This window comes from Antennarius striatus, chromosome 1 (genome assembly GCF_040054535.1).
Source record: "Antennarius striatus isolate MH-2024 chromosome 1, ASM4005453v1, whole genome shotgun sequence".
Taxonomy (NCBI): domain Eukaryota; kingdom Metazoa; phylum Chordata; class Actinopteri; order Lophiiformes; family Antennariidae; genus Antennarius; species Antennarius striatus.
In genome coordinates, this window is record NC_090776.1 from 13,358,915 (window position 1) to 13,384,496 (window position 25,582).

The 25,582-nt window shown below is 39.6% G+C and overlaps 1 protein-coding gene across 2 annotated transcripts in view; it reads left to right on the forward strand.

Moving 5' to 3' along the window:
* gpc6a (glypican 6a) overlaps positions 1-25,582 on the forward strand; it is a 149,682-nt gene that overhangs the window by 118,771 nt on the left and 5,329 nt on the right. For both annotated transcript variants that reach the window (XM_068322231.1, XM_068322239.1), the window contains 2 exons: positions 22,409-22,539; positions 24,935-25,110. In XM_068322231.1, the coding sequence (XP_068178332.1) occupies positions 22,409-22,539; positions 24,935-25,110 (307 nt within the window). The remainder of the gene's footprint in view (positions 1-22,408; positions 22,540-24,934; positions 25,111-25,582) is intronic.

Genomic DNA, 25,582 nt, shown 5'->3' on the forward strand with positions numbered 1-25,582 from the left:
AGAGGAGATTTGACCACGTCAATGTCGACCTAGTGGGCCCGCTTCCCTCCTCCCACGGCTTCACCTACCTGTTCACCATGGTGGACAGGACGACCCGCTGACCCGAGGCCGTCCTCCTCTCCTCGACAACGGCGTCCAACGTGGCCCGTGCATTCATCTCCACGTGGGTTGCACGATTCGGAACTCCGGTAGACCTCTCCTCCGACCGCGGCTGGTAGTTCACCTCGGAGCTGTAGAACGCGGTGGCTGCGAGCCTTGGGGTCAAGCTACACTGGACCACTTCCTACCACCAGCAAGCCAACGGATTATGTGAGCGCTTCCACCGGTCCATGAAGGCGGCACTACGCGCCAGTTTGACCGACGGCGACTGGGTGGATAAGCTCCCCTGGGTCATGCTCAGCCTACTGTGCGCCCCCAAGGAGGACCTACTGTCCTCGTCTGCAGAACTCGTCTACGGCGAGACGCTGAGAGTTCCCGGGGACTTCATCCCGGACGCCGCCACCCCGTGGTCCGCGGCCAAGCAGAGCTCCTCCCTGCGGGAGGTCGCAGGGATGTTTAAACCGATCCCCAGTTCGCAACACGGCGCCCCCACCTTCCGGGTGCCCCCTGGCCTACAGGGGGCCGAGTTCATGTTGGTCCGCCATGACGCCCACCGTGGACCCCTGCGGCCCCCCTACGATGGGCTGTTCAGGGTCTTGCGACACGGTGCTAAAGGTTTGACAGTGGACATCGGCGGTAGGCCCTAGACTGTGTCTGTCGATAGGGTTAAACCGGCTCACATGGATGTTTCCCGGCCGTTGGAGTTGGCCCGCACCCCGCGCCGGGGACGACCCCCGTTGCCCCGCCCGCCAAAGGCCGCGCCCCCCGTCAGCCCTGCCGGGCCTGGCAGTTCTCCCTCCTCGACCCCCGTTTTTCGCACCCGTAGGGGTCGGCCTGTGGTTCCCCCCCGGGAGAGGGATTTTGTCTACGGGTGAATTCTGGGGGGGCTTGTGTAGTGGGGTTACGTAATTCACCCAGGTACTTTGGGTGTAGTTTGGGGGTTCCTACATGGACGGGTTAATGTGTTGCTCACTCTGTCTTACCCTGCTCAAATGTTCAGCAGTAAAGTTTATGCTCCTTTCAATACTCCGCCTCCGACTCCAATGCTTCGGCACCACAGTCGCTTGATATTTCAGAAAAGGCTGGAAGTTCAGCTTTGAGGATCTTTCATTCACCTTTATGCCAGTTTCTCCGTGTGTTTCCACAGACTAATAGAATGGACTGTCACTAGAATCCAGTACTGACACTCGACAATAGCATTTTTTAGACCAATTAACTTTAAAGTGGGTTATTTCCGTCGCCTCAGTAGTTGGGAAATACTGAGATCAGTCAGTCAGTCAAACTTTGTTAATAGAATTGTTGAAAATTCCCAATGTTTTGCTACGTTGTCGTAGCCGGTCACCGGTGTTCTCAGCAGGCTGCTCTGCAGTCAAACAGCAGGAGTGAGAGTCGGCACTTCGGCGACGCCCCTTGACTACCGTTGTTAGGGGGCGTGGTACGGCCTGAATACTGTCTGAGGGAGCCCCTGGTGACAGAGTGCAGCATTACTGCCGGCTTTTTTTCAGCGATCTTGTTTGTAACCGATACTAATATTAATATTAATCCATATACAAGGCGCATCGGATTATAAAGCGCTCTATGGGATTATGAGAAAATTATAGGCTTTTAGGTGCGCCTTGTAGTGCAGAAAATACTGTACTTTTCCTAAAATTGACAAATTCTGGATTTTTTTTTTTTCACTTCCAAATTGGAATAAACCTGAATTATCTATTATTTTGAATCATGGATTAACTGCTTGATGGATTACCATGAAAGCTGGTGAAGATGTCCTTGTGGCAGATTTTGTCCTGAAAAAGAATAGTTACATTTTTGAGTCAGGTCCACGTAAAGTTGTGAGTTTATGACTTATGTGAGAACCATAAGGGCAGCGATTTAATTAAAACTTTTCCCGATATATTCTCTTGAAAAAAGGTGCTGAGAATTGGTCATTCAATTAAAATAAACCCACTATAACAGTAAATGTTGATGCGTCTGAAACAGCGGTTTCCTACAAAATGTTAAGCTCCAAGTGGCCTTTTTTCATGGTGGATTAAAAAAAAATCCAGTGCAGGTGTTGCATATAAATGGGAAGAATGAAAGCTTTGGAGGGAATGCTCAGCCATGGCTGAGCTTTGCAGTCTCTGAATGTTCTCATTATTTGTGATGACATGAGCTTGTCATTGGCGCTGGCTGTCTGGAGTCTCAATTGTAGCCGTCACAAAAGCAAAAGCTGTGATCTCTGAAAACACAGAGATGTGGGAAATATTTTCTGCAACATTTTTTTCGAGAAGACAAGGCTATCATTAAACATTAAATGAATAAATTACTATGCAATGTTCTGGAGTAAGAAATGAAATCTTTGCCTATTCTGTCAAGAAGGTGGGACCAAAAGATGATGATGTATCCCTTGTGGGGTAAGCCAGAGAAAACTTGTGTAGAGTTTGTCACACAGCTGTATTTGCTGAAGTTAATCCTCAGTCTATTCTCAAGAAGCCCAGCTCACTGATTCTGGGGTCGGATTTAGCTATTTCATTGACGATTGGACCAGACACATCCTTCAACACTGCAATCATTCAGCCCGTTTTTCAACAGATTATCAGATAGTATTAAGTGAAATATGAGTGCATTGACAAAACCTTTAGCCTAGCCTGGAGTAGAATGTCTAAAATGTTAAAAACCGAAAGAGTTTGTACTGGCTAAAACTAGTTTGAAATAGTGATAAATTTCTCTGCTTGAAATAAGGCTGATTTAATCAACTGAAACTTTGGTGTAGTGAAACAGAATGACTAGATGTGTTAAAAACAACTAGACATTCAACACTGGATGAGAACCAAGAGTAAATTAAGAATGGCTGACAGCATTAATACCACTTGACAGGAGAATGTGTTCACCAGGATGTAAACACTGACCCTTGTGTGCAAACATTCCGGAGGCAGGATAAATTTGTGACACAGATGGTGAGGTGATAAATTGAAGACAGATTGCAGTATGATGCCACTCACAAATTCACATTTCACTTCATATAAATTGTTAATTAGTGATCTAAGCAATCATAAACATTCAAATCAGGAATGTCATTTGTGCTTCGCACCTGAAGCCATAATTCTTCCATAAGCACATTTCAATTTCACAGCCAACTCAAATCTTAAATTAAAGTCTGCTCCATATTTTCATTAGTGCTGCATTGCCATCACTTTCTCAACCCCCGGATCGCAGATAAAAGGGTCGGACTAGATGGTTACTAACTGATGAATTATCGGTACATCATAAATTGCTGTGGTGAACACGGCTGTGCTGTCAGGCTGCCACACACACATTCTGCCTTCTGCAGTTATCACACCTGGCACATCTTAACCACCTGCACATATGGATCATGTAAAGCCTGGAAATAAATCCAGTGAGAGCTCTCACACATTTATTACACTCCATATCCTCATTATGATCCCTAATCCTAATGCTGGTCAAGCTATCCAAATAAATTAAGTTCACTTATCAGTCACGACCATGATTCGTCATAAAGAACCATTGATCAGCAGGCTCATTTCTATGCATCAGCATTCGTGGGTTGTTGTCTGCTGCCCATTTATGTTTGAATGTGGGTGTATAGAGGGCGAGATGTGGCTGTGGATGGTTTGTAAAATTGATTCCTTTCTGGACTCAAGACATTTTTGACTTAGGGACAAAAAAAACCTACTTTTCAGTATGGATCCTACATGTCGAATAAATCCGGCTCTTGTTCAGATGAGATGTGTTGCTGGTGATGGTGCTGGTGCTGGTGATCATGACAATGTACACCATCTGTCATGATTGCTTGTCTGTTGCAGTAATGGCTGGCCACATATTGTTTGCACAGTTGCAGTTTGTTGTTGTGTGTGGGTTGATTGTGTCTTGATTGTGTAGGCTACATGGCTCATCAGCTGTATGGGCATTCAACATCGTTAAGGAGCTGCTTGAGATATTGTTTCAGCATCAACATCCAAATGTGCAAAAGTTACACTAATGCAAGTGATGTCAAATAAGGAATATTATCATATAAATTGTATATGTTTATGTTTAATGATATAACTGTATAGTCATGAAATGGACCAATTCACTGCAATCAGTATTTCTCTCCATTCCACCCATTAGTAGTTGCCTTACATTTATTATCGGTCTTTCCACGGCTCACAGGCTGGTCATTGACTTTTTTTCTAGTTGTCAGTGAAAGGCAGATATCAAACTAAACTAATGCCACAGACAGTACATTACTGTCAATTTATCCATTACCCAAGACATTACACAAATGTTCACAGAGGAAACATGTTTGATGTTCACCAGGCTTTATTGATTTATTTGACCAATTTATAAATATTTTGATCTCCATTTGTGTTTTTTTCAGTGCTGTTTTTAAGTGAGGATGCAGTTGGAGGAGAAGTAAATCAGCCATTTGCAATGGCCAGGCCTTTTCCACGCTCCATTTGGTATTTCAACAGAAAGTCAGTGCCAGGAAATGATTTGGCAATGATGGTTTTGTTTTTCTCAGCAATGGGGGGGGGGGGGGCATTTTTTATCTTCAGTCACATTAATCAGATATTGGTTGCTATTCCATGTCTCTACTTTAATGGGGATTTTTTTATTGCATACACATGAAAGTGAGATGACTGAAGAGTTTTAGAGAGATGTTGGAGGAAGACTGTTTGAATGCACAGAAAGAACCCCAGGGAATATATCCTTTAGATTCTAAGTAGCAATAGTAAGAACCTTTCCAATACAAAAGTGATTAGTCATTGAGAAATCGGTACAACCACTTCTAATGCAGACACAACTGCCAACCGTGGCAGCGTTATAATGGCCAAATTTATGAAACTCATGGGTCATGCCATGAAATGGAACCGGTGACAGCTTTAACAACATCCTGGAATGAACTACAGATCAGGACTTTACTTCTTTCTTTTTTTTTTTAGTTGCCTCAATTTCTGTGTAGATCTGCAGGCACACAGGAAGGATGTGTTAACTCCAGATAATCACACTAAAATGTTAATTCAATGTACTGGGTATGCTGAGGTAATGTTTAAGCAGCAGTAACGAGTGTGTGCTGTTAGCGTTTCTGAACTCTATATTTTGCTGACAAAGATTAAGGCAAAAACAAAGCATGTTCTTTTGTTTATACGAAGCTGTATATTTTTGAGTAGTGTGATTACGGTTAGCTATGCCACATGAGAAAAAAATGCTAAATTATCTACAGTGTTTGTAATGGAATAATATGAATATAATCCCTTAAAAACCTATGCCACAGTAAGTTGTGTGTCTTTGTGTTTCCCAGTATTCATCCAGCTCTGGACTGCAAAACTTGTAGAAATGTAGACTCTTTCAGGCCAAATTGCTATTTCAGCTCATGAAACACTGTAATATCACTGCCCCTTGTAACTTGTCTGATCTTCATAAGAAAAATTTTACCTTGTGCTCTTGGCCCATGTTATAGTACTTCTGAACAGAGGAATGTTTGATAAGAAAACAGAACGGTTCAGTAGAAACATGCTATTAAATGGCAATAGTTTTCTTGCAGAGTCAGAGGAAAAATCAGAACAGCTGATTATCTATTGTATGATGTGCTTCAAATAGGTTCCCGCCAAGCCTCCACCAACTGTATACTGCATGATTGTTTATTTTATTTTAGTTTTTGTTTTTCTTTATTTTCTTTATGTACCAATGACAGTGGTAATCATGCACTCTATCCTTGTTTTTACTGAAATTAATTCTGTATCAAGAAAGTTGAACAAATGTTTAAGAAAAGTTGTCGTACTTAGTACAGGTATATTGGGTTAAAAGATACTAAGAAAGTAACATCTGCAGAAATATTAGCTTTGAAACACTCATGGGTCAATACCAGATCTATTTTGATTGGCTGGAATGGCACGAGCAACTAGACGACATCAGACAACAGGAAATTGGTTCATGACACCATGCTTACATTTATTGCAACTACAATAATTATACATTTAGACAGTACCGGAAATAAAAAGACACATAATTCCCTCACCAAGTAGTTGTATTGCTCCTGTTAGGGTTAGGGTTAGGGTTAGGGTTGCCAAAGATCCTACCCAAAGACAGCTGTTTTACAACAAACTATATTTTTGTTTATAAAAATTTGATAAACTCTACACCGTAACAACCAAAAGAGATGATGGAAGAATCTATTTCCAGAACTAAAGTCTCAAGTGTCCCTTTTGTTATTCGGTAGTCAGGATTGTAATACATATTGAAAAGGGTATTCATAACCTCATTATCGGAATGATATTTATATTTTATATAAATTAAACAAGTTCTTGAAAGGTCAGATCAGTTTGTTTTTCATCTCATTGTGGGCCCTTTGCAGGAATAGAATGTCTATTTTTCATTTTCACTGACTTCTTTCTTGATTCAATATACTTGTTGTGTAGCTTACACAGATATTGGATAGTTTATTCAGACTTTCTGAGCCAGTGGGTTTTTGTTGCATTTCATTGTTTATTTAAGCATTTGATAAAAGCAGATTGTTTGCGAAAATTAATTCTGAACACTCGGATAAAAGGTATATCTGTAGGTGTGGAGTTTGCTACAAATTTGATGAAAGTACATTCAAGAATGATTAAAAAAAATAGTTTATCCACAGTTGGGTGTTTAATGTTAGCAACGATTTCTTTTTCTCTTCCAAACGTAAAGAAACTGAGATTTATACTGATCAGCCATAACATGACCTCTAACAGGCAAAGTGAGGAACACATGGTTATCTTTTTATCATGGCACCTGTTAGTGGGTGGAATACATTAGGGAGCAAGTGAACATTTTTGTCATCAATCTTTATGTGTGAGAAGCATGAAAATTGAGTTTGACGAGGTCCAAATTGTGATGACTAGACATCATCACATGACTGGGACTGTAGAGCACAGTCGGGGTACCCATGCTGACCCCTTTCCCGTTGTCAAAAGCTCCAACAATGGGCATATGAGCATGGAAAAACACAGACCAATGGAAAAAAGGGGTCTTCTCATCACAGAAGAATTATTAGATAGTGGTAACGCGTGGACTGTATTGATTGATTCATTACATTCATAAAACATAATCAGAACATATTTTAATTATATTGATAAAGTGTTACACCCATGGGCTCTTCATTGCTCAGCAGTTGTTGGAAGCTGTATGTTGAAGAGAGTAGATATAGCATCTACATACAACACAACAGGATTTCTAGTCCCATGATGTCAGACAGGTGGAGCATGTCAGTTAGGTCATCACTTTGACACTGCAGTGCTTAAATACAGTTACGCCCACATTGCATCTTGACATCCAAGTCCTCCAATTTGCTGTGCAGCCACATAGTTTGTGTGGGGTGATTTATTTTACACGCCTCTATGCTCCATATTACATTGTGTTCTCAAAGTACTTTCATACTGTTATAAGTTATCGCACACGCCAACTGATGCATTGTTCATAATGCGTTATTCCTTTTCATGGATGTGCTTATTGAGGTCTCTCTCAAAGAAAAAATCATAATTGAGCAATAACGTAAGTGGGAAGGAACAAGCCTTGCACAACTGTGTCAGTGTGCCCCTTGAAAGATGATTGTGGTAGACATGTGTTCATAAGATGCACACTGTATGGTGCATTCAGGGAGCCACACTAAAAAAATGACCAAACTGTGGTCATGTTTTGTTGTGCGGTTGTTTCTTTGCAGGTCATTCTTCTGGAAACTCATCTTTAAAAATCGTACATTATTAGACCTTTTTTTACTGACAAAATCAACTGCATTAACTTCTGGCTCAGTCCAGTCTGACCTACTTGAGCATCAATGAATCTTTCAGGCTTAGAAATTGGCTTGTTAACAACAAAACCTAAAGTTATTGAAGTTTCACTTTCTTTGTGAATATAACATAATACTTCATATGCCCTAAAAAATCCCAAAAAGCAGAGAATTATTGCATTATTCTGTTTGTTGATTATTACCAGGTTTGAAATACTTCAAGGTTAAACTAACTCCAATTTTTTTGTCTGCATAAATGTAATGATGAACGATAAACCTGCCAACTGGGGAGTGTTAGAGAAATCCCTTTATAGAATATGTTTGGGACCACTGGGGTATTGCGAACATCAAAATATTAATCACACCACACTTTATTCCCACATAGTGCATATTAATATATGGAAAACAAGGGAAATGGTAAAATATTTTCCTGCTGTATGTTAATCCCTACTGTTGCCAGGATTGATCGCAACGCAGTGACAAGACTGTACAGCGGTAGCATTGCATTTTTAGTGTGATGACATGGAGACAGTCTGATTAATTATCCAATCTGTAGTCTGTCATGTCCCAGTCAGCGTGAATTCCCTTATTTGGTTGTCAACCAACAATATATAATATCCTCATAAATGCTGGCGTCACCAGTGAAAACCTTAAAACACAAACTTGCCTGTACTTCCACAAAGTAAACACAGAAACCTTCTGCCATAAACAGTTTGCACCTCTTCACTCCAGTCTGAGCACCATCTTATCTTGAGCAATGCAAATTAGAATAACTTCCCATCTCAAGCTAAATCTGAAGCTTAAAGTGGTCCATAAATTGTGACTGCTCAACCCTCTGAGGAGCTTGTCAGTGGACATTGCCAGAAATCCACAGCATGCACTGGAATCAGCCTCAGCTCCTACCTCAGTGCTCATTACCAGGCTGATTATCCCACCACTGTTTCCTTTGACAACTTGTTTGCACCCCTGCCTGAAGGTGGAAGGTGTTTACTTTTCTTTAGCCTAGCACAGACTTGTGAGCTAAACTCATCTATGCGGGTAGGCTGGCAAGCTCGAGTACACCAAAGTGCAACCAAGGTAATCCTATTTAGTGCCTTATTCAAAACACTGAATCACAAAAAGCATAGTCATGGTGTCTGAAGTAAGCTAACCGAATTGCAATGAGCAGAACAAGGGACTGACCATTTTGTGTTGCCACCTTCTGAGATGTCCCTTCTTTTTTAAGTACATCTTTTCCACTCTTTATATGAGTTAAATCCCCCAATGCAGAGACCGCTTCTATCCTCGGTACTGCAAAGCAATCCCTATTCTTCTTCATTTGACCTAGAAACCAGTGGACTTGTGGTGAATTGGCAGTATATCCATATTTGGTTTGAGATTGGTTCATACAGCCATTTTTCTCCCACAGCGCTGTATGATCTTTTAAATTTTTTGGGGTACCCATCAGAGAACAGCAATAATGACATAACCTTAAGTTCTTCTACCTCAATATGATGTTTCTATTTAAAAATCAGAGGTGATAGAGGATTAGAAGCAGAATTTTCTAAATAACTTATGCTATGAAAAGCACAAGATAGCAGCGAGATCTGAGGAGCATGCGACTGTCTGGCCAGAATATTAAATATGTGTTGTAGTTTGCATTTCCAGAGGTGAAAATGGGGAGTGGAGAGGAAAGCACTGCTGCTGGTATGTTTTTTGACCATACCAAGAAAGTTCTGGAGCAAATAGTGGCCATTTTTGTTCCACGTAGACATAAACAGTGGCAACACAAGGTGTTTGGAAGGATGGGAGTGCTGGTTAGTTTGAGTTATTTTACAAAATGCAGCTTTCTGTCATGAGAATATAGTCGGAGGATTTTGCAGGTACTCACACAGGATGTCTTTCGAATGCCACCTTACTTTTAATGCCTGTACCCGAACTGACAGGACATTATAGATTGTGTAACTGATATAGACCCAAGGATTCAGATTCAGTGTCAGGTTATTAAATGTATAGATATGATTCCACGGCTTCACAGACAAATGTTTTAAAGCATACACTAACCATACAGCTATAAATGTATATGGCATCTTTGTCTGAAGATAATTCGTATTATTATTTAAAATGTGTGCTCAATTTATGAGGGTACGAGCTGCCTGACTACAGCATATTCATGTTAAACAAACCATGACCTGACTAATGTAAGCACAGATGGAACTTTCATACACAGCTGGTTTTGTGTTCCATCCCAAGGTTAAGCATGTTTTTTGGGGAAAAAGGCTTTATAAACAGATGCTTCTCTGGAAGGTACTGCGGCAAAAGCAACTTTACAAATGAAGGTTTTTGAGTTTTGATGAACACATCATGGGGAGCACGGTGGCGTAGCGGGTAGCGCTGTCGCCTCACAACATGGCGATTCTGGGTTCGAGTCCCGTGCGGAGTTCACATGTTCTCCCCTGGTTTGCGTGGGTTCTCTCCAACTCCAGCTCCCCTTGACCCGCTACGGCGGATGAAGCAACAGAAAATGAATGAATGAATGAACACATTATAATGTCAAAATTTGGGAGACTCATTGACAGTTGAAAAATTCTGACTTAAAAAATAAAAAAGATCAGTAAATGGCACGGTATTGTACGGCAGCGTAGAGCTGCCACACCAAGAAAATAAAAACCGGGACGTATCACGTTATTTCGTGATACGTATCTCGGAATTTCGTGATAGTATCTCGGAATTTCGTGATAGTATCTCGGAATTTCGTGATAGTATCTCGGAATTTCGTGATACGTATCTCGGAATTTCGTGATACGTATCTCGGAATTTCGTGATACGTATCTCGGAATTTCGTGATAGTATCTCGGAATTTCGTGATAGTATCTCGGAATTTCGTGATAGTATCTCGGAATTTCGTGATACGTATCTCGGAATTTCGTGATAAAATGTTATGTTGACCCGCGACCTGCGTTTGCGGATTAAGCGGTTTAGAAGATGAATGAATGAATGAATGAATGTTATGTTGACATGATGGAGCTTGTATCCATGCAGCCGGCCGTGTCTCTCCAGCTCATCAATGAGGAACGACCCTCAAGAGGGTCCGACTCGTTTTTCCTCGAGTATAGCCCCATCTTTTTCAAGTGTCGACTTAGGGTACGCATGCTTATATAAATGTCATCCACGGAGCCCAATAACTGTAAAATCTCACCATGTCTCAAGCCAAGCATGACATATAATTCAATGGCATCATGTAAAGGAGCCATGATTTACTGATGGCCAGCAGACAGTAAATGAAACCACTTTAAAAAGTCCTATCACGTTATTTCGTGAAACGTATCACAAAATAACGAGATACGTATCACAAAATTACGTGATACTATCACGAAATTCCGAGATACGTATCACGAAATTCCGAGATACTATCACGAAATTCCGAGATACGTATCACGAAATAACGTGATACGTCCCGGTTTTTATTTTCTTGGTGTGGCAGCTCTACGCTTCCGTAGTATTGAGCTGATGACACTGGAATATATCCAAAACTCATCATACAAACTCCAATATTAAATCTCAGTCCCCGAAATCGTTAGAAAAATCTATTCTACCCTTTTTTTAATCCAGGTAACAAATGCAGATGTTAATAATTTTTGTTATTTAGATAGGGGACATTAAATGTTAAGTTGTGAATGTCTTTTTGAGTAAAGCTATAAAACAACCAGCATATATAGAAAGAGTCTCACACCCTTTAATTGCCACAACAGTAATAACCTGGGACAGAAATTAATGAATAATTCAGTAACATGGACACCAGCACGGACTGACTGTGGATGGGTTGGATTGATATCATAACCGTAGGTTATGATGAAACTGCTGTTCTCCGTGTGAAGATATGATGGACAACCAGCTACATAGTTAGAATGGAGATGACTTCTTGTGAGGAAGCCAACCGGTCACAGGGTCATGGAGGGAGGGCAGTATAAGAGTGAAAGGGTCACTCAGGCAAGCCTCCAAATTCCATGGACATCGCCAGAATACAGGTGCAGGGTTTAGGTTTCTGAGCCCATTGTGGAACTATGGACTATGTATTTTTTTCTTCGGAGGACTAGAGTGGGAAATGCATGTTATCCACTTTCATGCTGACACTGGCATTGTCTCTAAATTTGTTTTTATTTTTTGAAAGTATTTAAACCTCCTTCTGGTCTCTTATATCTTCATTAACCACAGCACACCTTGAGATCATCCTGCAAAGCCCTGTCTGTTATTCAAATGCCTTTCCATCTGGATCAACAGATTGCAGAATTGTCCTGCCACATCCTGTTATGATTTTTCTTCTAATTTTAGTAAATATTATCTCAATATCCTCATTTTGTCTTCTGCTGTTCAAATTTGAGATTTATTTTTTAAAGAAGATGTTTTTTATTCTCCATTTATTATTAATTCTTTCTGAAATTGAGTATTGTATCATTTGAGTACTGAGTCATTTGACTGGACTGGCAACCTGTTTGTTTTGGCTGTGATCTATAATTTCTTCTCATAAACGATGTGATAGTGGGTCACACTGATAATAAGAAACTGATTAATATAGACTTTGTCAATCGCCCATGTGTGATCTTAGCTATGTGTTAACTTGCTGTTAACACATAGGTGTAACCGCAGGCATTTCACGTTGTGTACTTGCTTCAGTCAGCAGTGGCTCTGTACTCCAGCTGTGTATAAAACTAAAATAAGACAGCATCCATATTAAAGAACTTGTGATACACCAGCAGGTACAGTGTTTTGGGGAGTAGTACTGTTGCCTTAGAACATGAAGGTTCTGGGTTTGCCGGCATGCTCAGGATCTTTCTCTGTTTAGTTGACATGGTTTCCCAAAGCTGTTTAAATCAATCCACTGACAATTTGTCTCTCATTCAAGAGACTTCTTCAGTTCCGAAGAAACATCTTGAGACGAAACATCTTCAAAAACTTTAGTCCAGTGGATTGATTTAAACAGATTTGGGTAACCATGACCTGGATAACTGAGAGCCTACACAGACTTGACATGGTTTCCCATTTGCTATGTGGGTTCTCTCTGGTTTCTCTGACATTCCCACAGTCCAGAATGCTGCTATGCAAAAATCCAATGTCGGTGAATTGGCAGTTGCCAGTAGGTATGACAATAGGCATGAATTGATTATCTGCCTTTCTGTGATGAGCTTGCAGTCGAGGGTGTGCTCTATCTCTCTTGCCAGTTTGTATAGGTTCTATTTCCTGCAAAGGATAAGTCGTTATGGAAAGTGAATGAATGAGAAAAGATCATAGTGGAAAGCTTGACTGATGAGATAAGCAAATAATTCCTTTCTGATTTATTTAACTATCTGTTTGATGAGGTTAAATTGCTACACGCTTTAGAGCCAATTTCATGACTGAAAATTGAGCAGGTACATCTGACTCATAAAGACATGGGTCAAAATTATTAACATGCACCGCTGGAGACTGCACCACATCAAAGATTTGCCTTTTCACAAGGCTATATTTGACTTTGGCTCAGGGTATAGAGGCATATTTTGATGAGATGCACATAATTTATTTTGACCAAATGTAGTTTTTGCTCAACTCAAGTGTTTAAAAATGTGGAAAGTATTTATCCCCTAAGATACAAAATAACAAAATCTGATCACCACTAAACAATTCACAGTATTTCCCCACCTATATATTTGAAAAAGCTCACTTCAATCAGTATCGCGCTGTCACCAACTCCACCCAGTACCCATCAATCAAGCGACAAACCAATCACGGTGCCCAACCAATCTAGGCCCATCTTCCAGAAGGAATCACATGGACAATATGGCGTAAGGCAGTGGTCCCCAACCTTTTTTGCACCACGGACAAGACTGTAGCATGACTGGCTTGCCGGCACACAGCAGTGTCTGCCCATCCTCACTGAGAGAATAGACCCCTTGATTTCTCCAGAGACACACCAAGGCATTTTGTTGAATTCTTGTGCGTTCAGAAACTAGAACATGAAACTCTCCTCTCAACTTGCTAGCTACAACATTGTACATTTCCTTGGTCATTGCTTGCTTTTGTCCATGGCCTACAATGAGCCCCAGCAGGGTGCAGGTCAGGGTTATAATTTTTTGCTTTTGTAGGAATACTGAAAACCAAGGTTTTAACAAATTTATGGTTTTCACACCTGTTATAACATTTTTAGCCTTTTAATAGCTATTTCGATGCTTACTATTTATGACTGTGTTAATTAATTTCATGGAATGTTAGGTATTCAGCTTCACTCATTCAGCCAATGGTTTTCAGTGACTTCACACAGGGAAGGTATTGCTCTCTTATCCAACATTCTCCATATGGCTAAAGTAGGAAGAAGTGAATTACTAAGTTAAACTACATAATTAGACTTACAGTGAAGGGTGAAGCACAAATATCAAAGCTGTTGTTCACAATGAAGATCTATCCATCGAATAACACATGAGAGGGGTGAACAGAGAGGCAAGCTTTGAAACAGCTTGGAACTGTAAAATTTGGCATTCATCTTAAACCATTTTAGACCAAAACAGCAAGTTATTTGTTATCCAAATTAATTAAGATCGGCAAAGTACAGTTTAAGTTCTTACAATGACAAAAAAAGTTCATCCCCAAAGTTGTATTGCCATTTAAGATATAGATGGTTCATAGCTTTTCATTCCTCCTGTTAAAAAACGCTATAATGTACACTAGTCTACTCAAAACAATTAAAATCAAGGGTTCCACCCAGTGTAAGACCATATGCTGGTGCAGTGGGCCCTTCCTTCTGATGCACATAGTATTTTGTTTCCAACTCATTCCACTATGTAAATAATATATACATTATTAACCAGAATGCCTCATTCATTGTGATCTGGGATTTGTTGTTTAAATATTCACTTTATTTTGAGCTGTCTACTATTGTGTGTGTGTGTGTGTGTGTGTGTGTGTGTGTGTGTGTGTGTGTGTGTGTGTGTGTGTGTGTGTGTGTGTGTGTGTGTGTGTGTGTGTGTGTGTCGTTTTTTTTGCACATGCACAGTTTTCCTTCAAATATGTCCTGCTTTAAGTTATTAACTTTCAATATGTAATTAGAGGCATAGATTTCAGTTTTACTTAAGAAACTTTTTTTAATGCAGTGAGCATAACTTGGACAATGCAGGTTTAAATTCAGTCATATAATTTCTTATCAAGGGCAAAACATCTACATAAATTTAGATCAACTGCAAAATGTCTTAATACTTCCATATATTCAATTACACAGATAATATTTGGCACAGTTTTTTCTTACCTGGCATCATGTTGAACTCTGGTGGCTGTCCCAGTTAAGCATGCAAGCAGCACATGATCTTTGTAGAACTGATGGAGTAGCCAATCAGATTACAGCCCGCCCTCCCCTCCCTGGCTGAGTGACAGACCATGTAGAGCTTTGGATTTGGCCATAAGTTATTGGCCTATATAATTCCAAACTTCAAATAGGCAACTAAAGTTATATTTGGAGTATTTTGTCATACATAGATTTATTGGGCTACATAGCTCTAAGGGAAATTGCATAAAAAACAACAACAGTTACTCTTGTATAAATTAATTGTTTAACAAACAACAATAATAGGTATTATTACATAATGCACCATGTTATTTCATTTCCTAGAAAATAAAAAAGTTACAGGTGCGTTTTGTTATAATCTTCTCAAAATATAATAAGTTATTACATAATGCGGCAAAATTTATTACAAAATGCGGCAGTTTATTACAAAATGAAATGAAAAAGTGGCTCAACACAATGCCAACAGGCTTTTCCTTTAAAAGGTTAAGCTAACGTTCAACTGCATATGTGCCCTTGACATGTTTTGCATTTAAATGCTACGTTAGGCTGGAGCTGCTTCGGTGATATGAAAGTTCTCTTTTACAAAAGGTACAAATAATAATTATAATAATGGATTTATATAGCGCCTTCCTGGACACTCAAAGACGCTTTACATCGGATCTATTATTCATTCACTCCTCATTCATACTTGGTGATGGTAAGCTATGTGTGTGTGTGTGTGTGTGTGTGTGTGTGTGTGTGTGTGTGTGTGTGTGTGTGTGTGTGTGTGTGTGTGTGTGTGTGTGTGTGTGTGTGTGTGTGTGTGTGTGTGTGTGTATACATAAAAAAATATGTCCCTCTCACCCTTGTGGGGTGGTGACACCAGCAGGTCTGAAGTCTAACCGGCTTTAGTGCCTCCATGACAGGATTACCACATTAAATAGTAGAAGACCCTGTAGTGGCTTCCTAGCATTCCAGGTTCTTTCATGTCCTGTTAAGACCCAAGGCTTTACTGTGTTTTTTGTCTTCTTCTCCTTTCGGCTTTTCCCTTCAGGGGTCGCCACAGCAAATCAGTTGCCTCCGTCTAACCCTGTCTTCTGCATCCTCTTCTCTCACACCAACTACCTTCATGTCCTCTTTCACTACGTCCATAAACCTCCTCTTTGGTCTTCCTCTAGGCCTCCTGCCTGACAGATTAAAACTCAGCATCCTTCTGAAGAAGTCTCTTGAAATGTTGTTGTACCATCCCTGTATGTGCATAATGACAAATAAAGAAAGTTTGACTTTTGACTTTTACTTTTGAAACATCTTCAAGAACTTTCTTAAAGTCCAGTACATTGATTTAAACAGCTTTGGACTTCTACCAATATATTCACTATCTCTCCTCTGGACATGTCCAAACCATCTCAGTCTGGCCTCTCTGACTTTATCTCCAAAACCTCTAACATGTGCTGTCCCTCTGATGTACTCATTCCTGATCCTATCCTTCCTGGTCACTCCCAGAGAGAACCTCAGCATCTTCATCTCTGCTACCTCCAGCTCTGTCTCCTGTCTTTTCCTCAGTGACACTGTCTCTAGACCAAACAACATCGCTGGTCTCACCACAGTTTTGTACACCTTTCCTTTCATTTTAGCTGAAACTCTTCTATCACACATCACACCTGACACTTTCCTCCACCCGTTCCATCCTGCCTGTACACGCTTCTGCACCTCTTTTCCACGCTCTCCATTGCTCTGGACTGTTGACCCTTAGTACTTAAAATCCTCCACCTTCTTGATCTCTTCTCTCTGTAACCTCACTCTTCCAGAGATGAAATTTGTCACGTCATTCAGGACCTAGACCCTGCTCTTAAAGACTCTAGGTAATGTGTGGGCTTTTATTTACTACTCTATAGTGAAGTAAATAATAATAGTGTTTGGAGTACACAGTAATGTCAAATATAGCAAATGTTGTGTTTGTGTTTGCATGGATGCAAACATTAGCATACCAAGCTAACTGGCGTATTACCTACCGCATTGAGATTTCGACTTGGACTAGAGGGCAAACATTAATATCAACAGCTCTTTTTTGAGATTGAAAAAAAAAGGTTCATCCAGGAGCTGGTTCATCCAGCTCAGTAACATTCAATATCTCAGTAATACCTACTGGTTTGGATCTATGGTGACCAAATATGAACTTGTTGGCGTTTTGACTAAAATGGAGTCTCTGAGATGAACAGCAGGCCTGGCAGCAGGGTATGTGTGAGCTGCAGAGGTCAGCGTATTTACCAGGAAGCTGACTGGCTGTATGGGCACTGTGGCTGGTTGTTTGTTTTACAGATCACCCAAGAGAAAATCGCAGCCACTGAGCTGCACATAATGCTACCTCTATGTTTGACTCTAGTTTTTGAGTTAATGGTAAGATGGACACTTTCACATCTTGTCATTGAAAGGTCAGCAAGGATAAGTGGCTGGTTAGCGGTCACAGTTCGTAGTTGTAACACATACAGTAGCTTGAGACTTTGTGGTTCTACCCGATTTTATGCAGCTTCACCAAAACATTTCTGTAAAAATTTTATTAACCTACCCACATAAGTAAATTTCAATGGCTGCAAAATTTAATTACGGTCTTGAACTCAATTTAGGCCATGAAATTATTTGCAAACATAATTTTACAATTGCAAACTATGCGCTTATTTGCTCCTTTACTTAAAAAGCAAATGGGGTTCAAAATTTTACTGGTCTCCAATTTTTATTTTGTATTCATAGACTGATTTTATAATTATTGCAGTTGTTTAAACAGTAAAATATTAAAATAATACTAAAAACTTATCAGAATTTTATACAGTAATTCAATTCACACAGACTGTTTTGTTATTGTTAAAAACTCATTCCTGACCTCTGAAATAAACGTTTACGACTGCTGACTTTGCTCACATAAAAATTAAACAGAAGCATTGAATATCATTTACAGGTATTTATTGATTGATTTCTTTTTACAGTATTGGCAAAACGAGTCACAATTTAAGGTCCATATTTTGTCATTACTTACCACATAAGGATGAAAGACCTGGAAAGGGCAATAAAAGTTATATTCTTCAGTTTGTTGTCATATGCATTTTTTTTTTTAAATCCCAAGTGCGTACAATTTACTGATCATAATATACATAATATGTGTGTGCGTGTGTTTTTGTGTATAATGTACAATAATGTGTGTATGTACAGTATACGCAGAATTAGTCTAAAATGGACTCTGAAATACATTCATCAAAATATTGTTTACATTGGCAGCTTAATCCAACTACTATATATATAAATATAAAAAAAGAGGCGCTGAGCTTTGTATTACATCAAATATTGTTTCTGAAATATATGTTGACAAATTATATGAGACAGAAACGTTACAGTCGACTTTTCAAGGCCTCAAAGAATTCAGCTGCTGAAATTGCTTCAAGCCCAAAACAATTTACAGAAAAAATTGCAATGCTGTTTAAAGCAATAGAATTTCACAGAGGAGGTCATGACCCTCCAACACCATTATTCCTAGCAAAAATGTATTTTAACACACACAGACACACACACAAACATACACACAGTCATTGAATACCTCACCTGTAGTTCAGATTGTGTGTATATTTTATGATTTAGGGATTTGTGTGTGTGTGTGTGTGTGTGTGTGTGTGTGTGTGTGTGTGTGTGTGTGTGTGTGTGCGTGCGTGCGTGCGTGTGTGTGCGTGTGTGCGTCCATGTGTCAGTGTGTATGTGTTTGTGTATGTGTGTGTGTTTGTACCTGACCCTCTACACCTCATCAACTTTAGAGAACGCAAAAACATACTGTGCCCAAGTAGGAGAATTTTTTGCAACTAAAATGAACATACTATTTGTTTTAAAAAAATCAAATTGAGGTAATTATGCAGTTATTGGTCAGTGACAAGAGTAATGAACTTCATCCTGTTTGTGCAATAACTATATAATGTAATAATTTATATAATACAACCATAAGTTCAGTATTATTGTCTTTTTTTTTGTGGCTAAACTGTCATTCCCTGTCTAAAACCTGTTGCAAATCTTTTTGAGTGAGGGGAGATTACAAAATATATTTCTGACAAAAAGCTTTAAAGATTATTTAATTTACTTCAAAATGAAGGCAAGCTGTATCCTCAAAAATTTATATCATTGACAGCGAGTATTTGCCTCTCCAATACAGTGGTATCTCAACTTACGAAATTAATTGGTTCCGGAAGAAATTACGTAAGTAAAAAATTACGTCAGTAGAGACTCGTTTTCCATGCAAATACCTTAATCCATTCCAAGCCCCCCAAAATTACAACATAAATGTTTTATGAAGCATAAAAATACATCAAAACATGTAACAAATACATGTTACAATTAGATTATTCATAATTAATGAGAGTTGTACATAACGTAAAAAACAAAGAATAGAGTAAATTTTTTGCCCTCTTTGGTTCATGCGCTCCTATCTCAGGATGCCAAACAACAGAATGAATTCCCGTCCTCATGTTGAACTTCTCCAACCACCCACGCAATGCCTTAAACTCCTTAAACTTCCTTTTGTTTTAATAACGTGGGGACTGTAGATGCATTACGGCCATATTCTGTGGCGAGATCAACCAAACACATCCCTTTCTCATGCTTTTCTATTATCTCTTGCTTTGTTTGTATGGACAAAAAAACTCTTTTCTTCTTCTTCTTTTTTTCTTCCTCTTTTCTCCGTCACTTTCTTGGGGTCCATAGTGAATACTGAAAAAGTTATTATATTTGCACAAAACTATCAGAACACCTCACGGGTCGAGTGCCGAATGCCGAACACACTCCATAAGGACCGTTCTAGCTCCACACAGAGGTGGAGTAGCATCTGTCTTAACCAATGGGATGCCAGGAAGATATGTAATAGGTAATAGCCAATGGCATGAGAATGTTGCATTCAGGAACCTGTGGGAGATTTGAGTATCAGCCAATATTGTGTTTTTACATTACATAAATCAAAATTTCTTTAGTAAGTAGAGGAAATATTTTCCCGCTGAGAAATTTTGTAAGTAGAAAATTTCGTAAGTAGAGACATTCAGAAGTAGAGGTATCACTGTATTTTAACCAGGGCTTCGAACCAGAATCTTTTGCCAATCGGTTCGTTCCGAACAGAAACGGAATTATAACGTTTCCGGTTTTGCGTTCCACCCATAGACTGACGTTCCTGAACCAGTTAGAACAAAAAATTAAAGTTCCTGAACCGATTAATAACGTTCATTGTGAATATAAATATGTAGGTGCCGTATTTAGCGCATGATAAGACGCGCTTAAAAGCCTTAAAATTTCTCAAAAACCAACGCTGTGCCTTTTAACATTAAGCGTTTTATGTGTAAAAATCTGTAAAAATGTTTTTGTGTGATTTTAGTCAGCGCTCCAATCGGTCATTTTCCACAGACATAGGGCGTCACTACGTATGCCGGCAGCGACAGACCAATTAGAGAACATGACGCGAGGCTATGTCCGGCACACCTCCGGTAGGTACCGGTATACAATACAGTTGATTGCTGTTAACCACATTTGTTTGGCTAAAGACCCATGACGGTGGCGTCACTGAAGAGACACGCTTACGACGCAACATGTAAACTCCAGGTTATCAGTTCCAGTTGTTCCGGTTCACGTTAAGAGACCAGGGGGCTTTTTTCACGCTTCGCCATCTCTCTTGATCTGTGACTCCATGCACGCCCACACCACCGCTTCTGTCAAAAACACGTCAAGAGGCTGAATTTGGAGCTTGTCATCATCCTGGGAGGAATAACGAAAGAACTCCAACCACTGGACATCGGAGTAAACAGAGCCTTTAAAGTTAAGCTGCGTGCGTCGTGGAGTGATGGATTAGAGATGTGAACACACGTTTACCAGGACTGGAGGCAGTGCCGAGCGAGTTAGACTGCGAGTTACACCCCCACAATATGTGGTGGATAGTGGATCCTGGACTAATGTGTCTGCTTCGACTTTTGTCCTAAGTTTTGCAAAAGCCGGCAACATTACCGGACAGCCACCTGGAAACGTGACGGTCAGCAATAGTGAAATTGCCGAGCTATTCAATGCAGACCGAAGATGAGGACTCTGAAAGATTTAGCACAGATTTATCAAAAAATAAAGAAATGAAAACATATTTAAAAATAATGTCGGTGTATTTTTTTTAATTTAAATACGTAGTACAACACAGTTCAACCACAGTCACCTTTTTGCTTCCGTTAGCAAGCATACACCGAACAATAAGGTGTGCTGTGTGTCCGGTTAAGGTACAAAAATAAACTTTGTAATTTAGACTGCGTCTCTTTATACAATGAGCCGAATGGTGCACAAAATACGGTTACTTAAGGACTTTTAAATTGGCTAGTAAAGCAATCAGTTTATATACTATACGTACACTATAATTATAGATATATGAAAATGACTGCAGCCAATGAGTTAATGTCTAAATCATACATTTTTAAGATTGATACACTGCAGTGTTTACCTGTTATGATTATATTGTGAGGGAGACCTTCCTTTTCCTAACTGCTGCTGATAGCCGCTACTTCCCTCTGCTCTTTCGTTCCTGCCAAAATACCAAAAGTTTCAGGTTTTCGTTTTCGTTCCATGAACCGGGTCAAAGCCCTGATTTTAACATATGTTGCATATTTACGAAGGATCTCACCCCTGTGTTCAGATGTATTACACTTTTGTATGTTGATTTCATGATGGCTTCCAACCTCCGCAGAATGACAAAAGCAACTCAATTAGCTCCTGTAGATGATGATTCCTCATTTTGTCTGTTTGTTCATCACTAACTCCAACTTCTTGCTGAGTCCAGATGGAATCAGTCGGGGGTAACCACTCTTGCCAAATATCAAAGTCAAGACACCAAGTATGTCTTGTATGATACAGAGTTGGGCACAATATGGATTGAAGTGGAGGAGAACCAAAATATGGACACACACGCATAGCTCCAGTACTTATCTCCATATGGGATAAATGAACAGAAGGGGTTGTGCAACAAGAAACTCCTGCTGTGACATGAATGTTTAAAATCATAATGTGTCATAGTCTGAGACAGAGCTAGAACTATTTAAGGCTGCTACAGTCATGTTAGCTTTGAGTTTCAGTGGCCACTGTGTGTCTCTTTGAAAATCTTTTTATATTATTTGTATCTTTTGGTTTTAACTGAAAGTACTAGAAGGAACGTTTATGAATAATTTAGTATTTGTTACTTGTACGCATTCATTTCTCACCCACCTTTCTTTGTTTTTCAAATTTAAAATTATCAATTTAATTGTTTTCTCTCTTTTCAGGTGATGGACATTAAAGGGAAGTTGAAGGAGTCCAAGAGATTCTGGTCTAAACTGCCAGATGACATCTGTACGAAGAGCAATCTGACAGAGATGGACGAAGACCAGTGCTGGAACAGTCATACTAAGGGCAGGTGAGGATCACTGCTACCCTTTATAACCATAACAAAGTCAATCCATTCTATGGTTATCACATTTTTCCTGCTGGGAATTAAAATAACCTTTCTATGTTCTCAGATTAACAGTCTTTTTATAAGTACAGTAGCTAGTTCTTCAATGTAGAACTACTTTATAAGCTCTGGGGCTGTACTTCTTAGGAGACTGGAGTTTCCAGTACTTTATCACTACTGCGGTTCATAAAATTCTGCAGAGGCACACGGTAGATTGGACAGGGAGCTCTTTTCTCGGACAGTGAACAGACACACAAGTAGAGGAAATGTATCACCCAATCAATTTGGCTCTCTCCAAGTAACAAATTCGCCAGATGGTGCAATTAAAGACATGTTTATTGTCTTGTTGGTTCCAGCACCAGTTGTAAGCACGGCTCTAAATCCGCTGGATAAATTGATTTTCCAGAGATGGTAAAATATCAGTAATGATCACATTATTATTATTGTCGTTTTTGGAGTTATATATTCTGGTCTTTTAATCCAAAAAATAAACCAAAGTTGTACATGTGTCCAAGACAACATGCTTAATTTGCATTATGGTTTCATAGTCCAATAGGATGCCATTGCTACGGCTGCCATCTTAAGTGTTAATTTTTACCTAGTTTCATATTTTCTTTCTTGTCATGTGTGTCAGCAATTCTTCCCTTTGATAACTCCACACCATCAGTCCTCATCACGCTCCACGCTCTCTATCTTTGCAAGCATGTGGTCATATACAGTATTTCCAAACTAAATAGAATCTCCAATGTCCTTGTTGTAGATCTTGTAGAGGTGGATTGGAGAGTCTGTGTCATGCTGACTTCTGTTTTATAGCTTGATGTTAATTTGCATAGGAGGTGGCTGATAGTAACTCCATATCTCAACCTTGACTCTTCATCTTCCTCATCAGTTCCTTCCTATTAACCATGCTATGCCCTCTTAAGTGTGGGGAATAAATTTATAGGCAGTTCAGTCGGTGCAGAGTTTGGTCATCAGGAGCTGACCTTTTGTCCATGTAGGAGTTCCAGTGTAATCCAAATTGTCCTGTGTTAGCCAGTACGGGTGAATGCCTGTCATTTTTACTGGCAGACAATCGTGAGGCACTGCTTGTGTCGTTAGCCAGATAGAGTGGATCTACATGTCTACATTTTTAAATGTTGACTGGTTCAGTGGGAAGTTCGCTTAATCTGGGATTTCTTGTGTCTTTTGCATTCCTCAGTCTTAACTCAGGGCGGGTCGGTTTTTATGGTGCTATTCGTTTGCAGCCATCTCTTGGCCTTTGCTTTTCTGGCTTATTTCTTCATTTTTTTAGTCAGAGCTGTGAGTCTGTTTGGCGATCTCTAGAGCCTGACTTTTGTTTTTTTGTATTTCATTTTTGTTCAGGATCTGTCTCTCATTATAACATGCTGCCCTTTTTTTAGCTGACTAACTTCCCACTGGGGTTTCTTGATATCATATCCAACATTCTTCTGCATGTTGCATTCTGATCTTGTCTCAAAATAATAATAGTAGTGAAAAGAACTGTGTTTGTCTCTATAAGCATTCTTTTGAGGTACATTTTCTTGTTATCTTGGGTAGTCATCCTCAGAACTTCATTTTCTCTTGCTCTGTGGAAACAGCTGCCATTATTGGTTGTGAAGAATCATGTTTAACACTGCTTTCTTCGGTCAGCATCGACTCAGTGTTACCATGTTGCTCAGTAGTGCTCCTGTTGTGTTGAGCTATTCAGCTGCTGTGATAGTAACTTCCCTGTATTGATGTATGAGCTGGACTACCAACCGCCTCTTGGTCAATGTGGATGTTGGTGTCCTGCTACTCTGTAGTTCTGACATTCTTTGGCCTTTATGGAGCAGTTTCAGCCCTGATTGATTTGTTAGGTTCTTTCAAGTCAAGTCAAGTGATGGACGTAAAGCTACACCTTTCTTAGTGTGGTTCATATAATGGGTTCTATGTCAACCGACACTTCAATAAGGTTAAGAGTTGGACACAATGGATGCACAAGAGATTGACAATGCAACCACACTGGCAAAAGACATTTCACAGGAAGAGCTCACAGTAATCAAAGAAAGAAAAATGGTGAAAACGCTTTCACCTCTGATGCTATGGAAGAAATTATTGCAAAAAAAAGTAACAATCAACTTTACTGGATATATACATCATAATAAAACATGTTTTGTTCGTTTTCTGCTATTTATGTGAAGTGTGTGCTGTCAAAGTAATCTGCCTGTGCTCTAAGTGCTTTAAGTGGTTGTGTAGCACATCCGCAACCAGCAGGTTGTCACTGATTCACAGATGCCACTTGACTGCATTTTTTAAAATGATTCATGGAGACTTAACTATTAGAAATCAGTTAAAGTTTTGGATAATTCATTCTGTACAGGTATTTCCCTGAAGTGGTGAAGGAAGGTCTCACCAACCAAGTAAACAACCCAGAGGTGGATGTGGACATCACCAGGCCTGACACACTAATACGACAGCAGATCATGGCTCTGCGCGTCATGACCAACAAGCTAAAGAATGCTTACAATGGAAATGACATTTATTTCCAGGACTCAAGTAAGTGTCTCAGATGTTTTGAAAAGTGGAGCCAGAATGATAGTACTTATTGAAAGTAAAATGCAAAACAGAAAGCTTTCTGTACCGATCTGAGCCACTGCATGTTGGTTCTGATATCAAGCACACAAACAAATGGCTGTTAAAACTGAAATAAGATCATGTCTCTCATGTGGCAATTTATCCTATATCTCAATGGATATGTCAGGAGTGCACAGCAGCAACATGATGTTATTAGCAGAATACATGGAAACACAAAATGTAACCAACAGCTGAGCCTACGCTGAGGAAGACATACATTTCCAATGCTGCCATACAATAAACATTTAGTTGACAAGATAGGAGTTCCTCTGTAGCGACTGCAGCTTTTATGCCGTTTCTCTTCTGTATAGAGTTTATCATCTTTGTTTGACTCAAATATACAGTAGACTTCCAAGGAAATGTTTTCGTTGGTTCATATTTTCCTGTAACATGT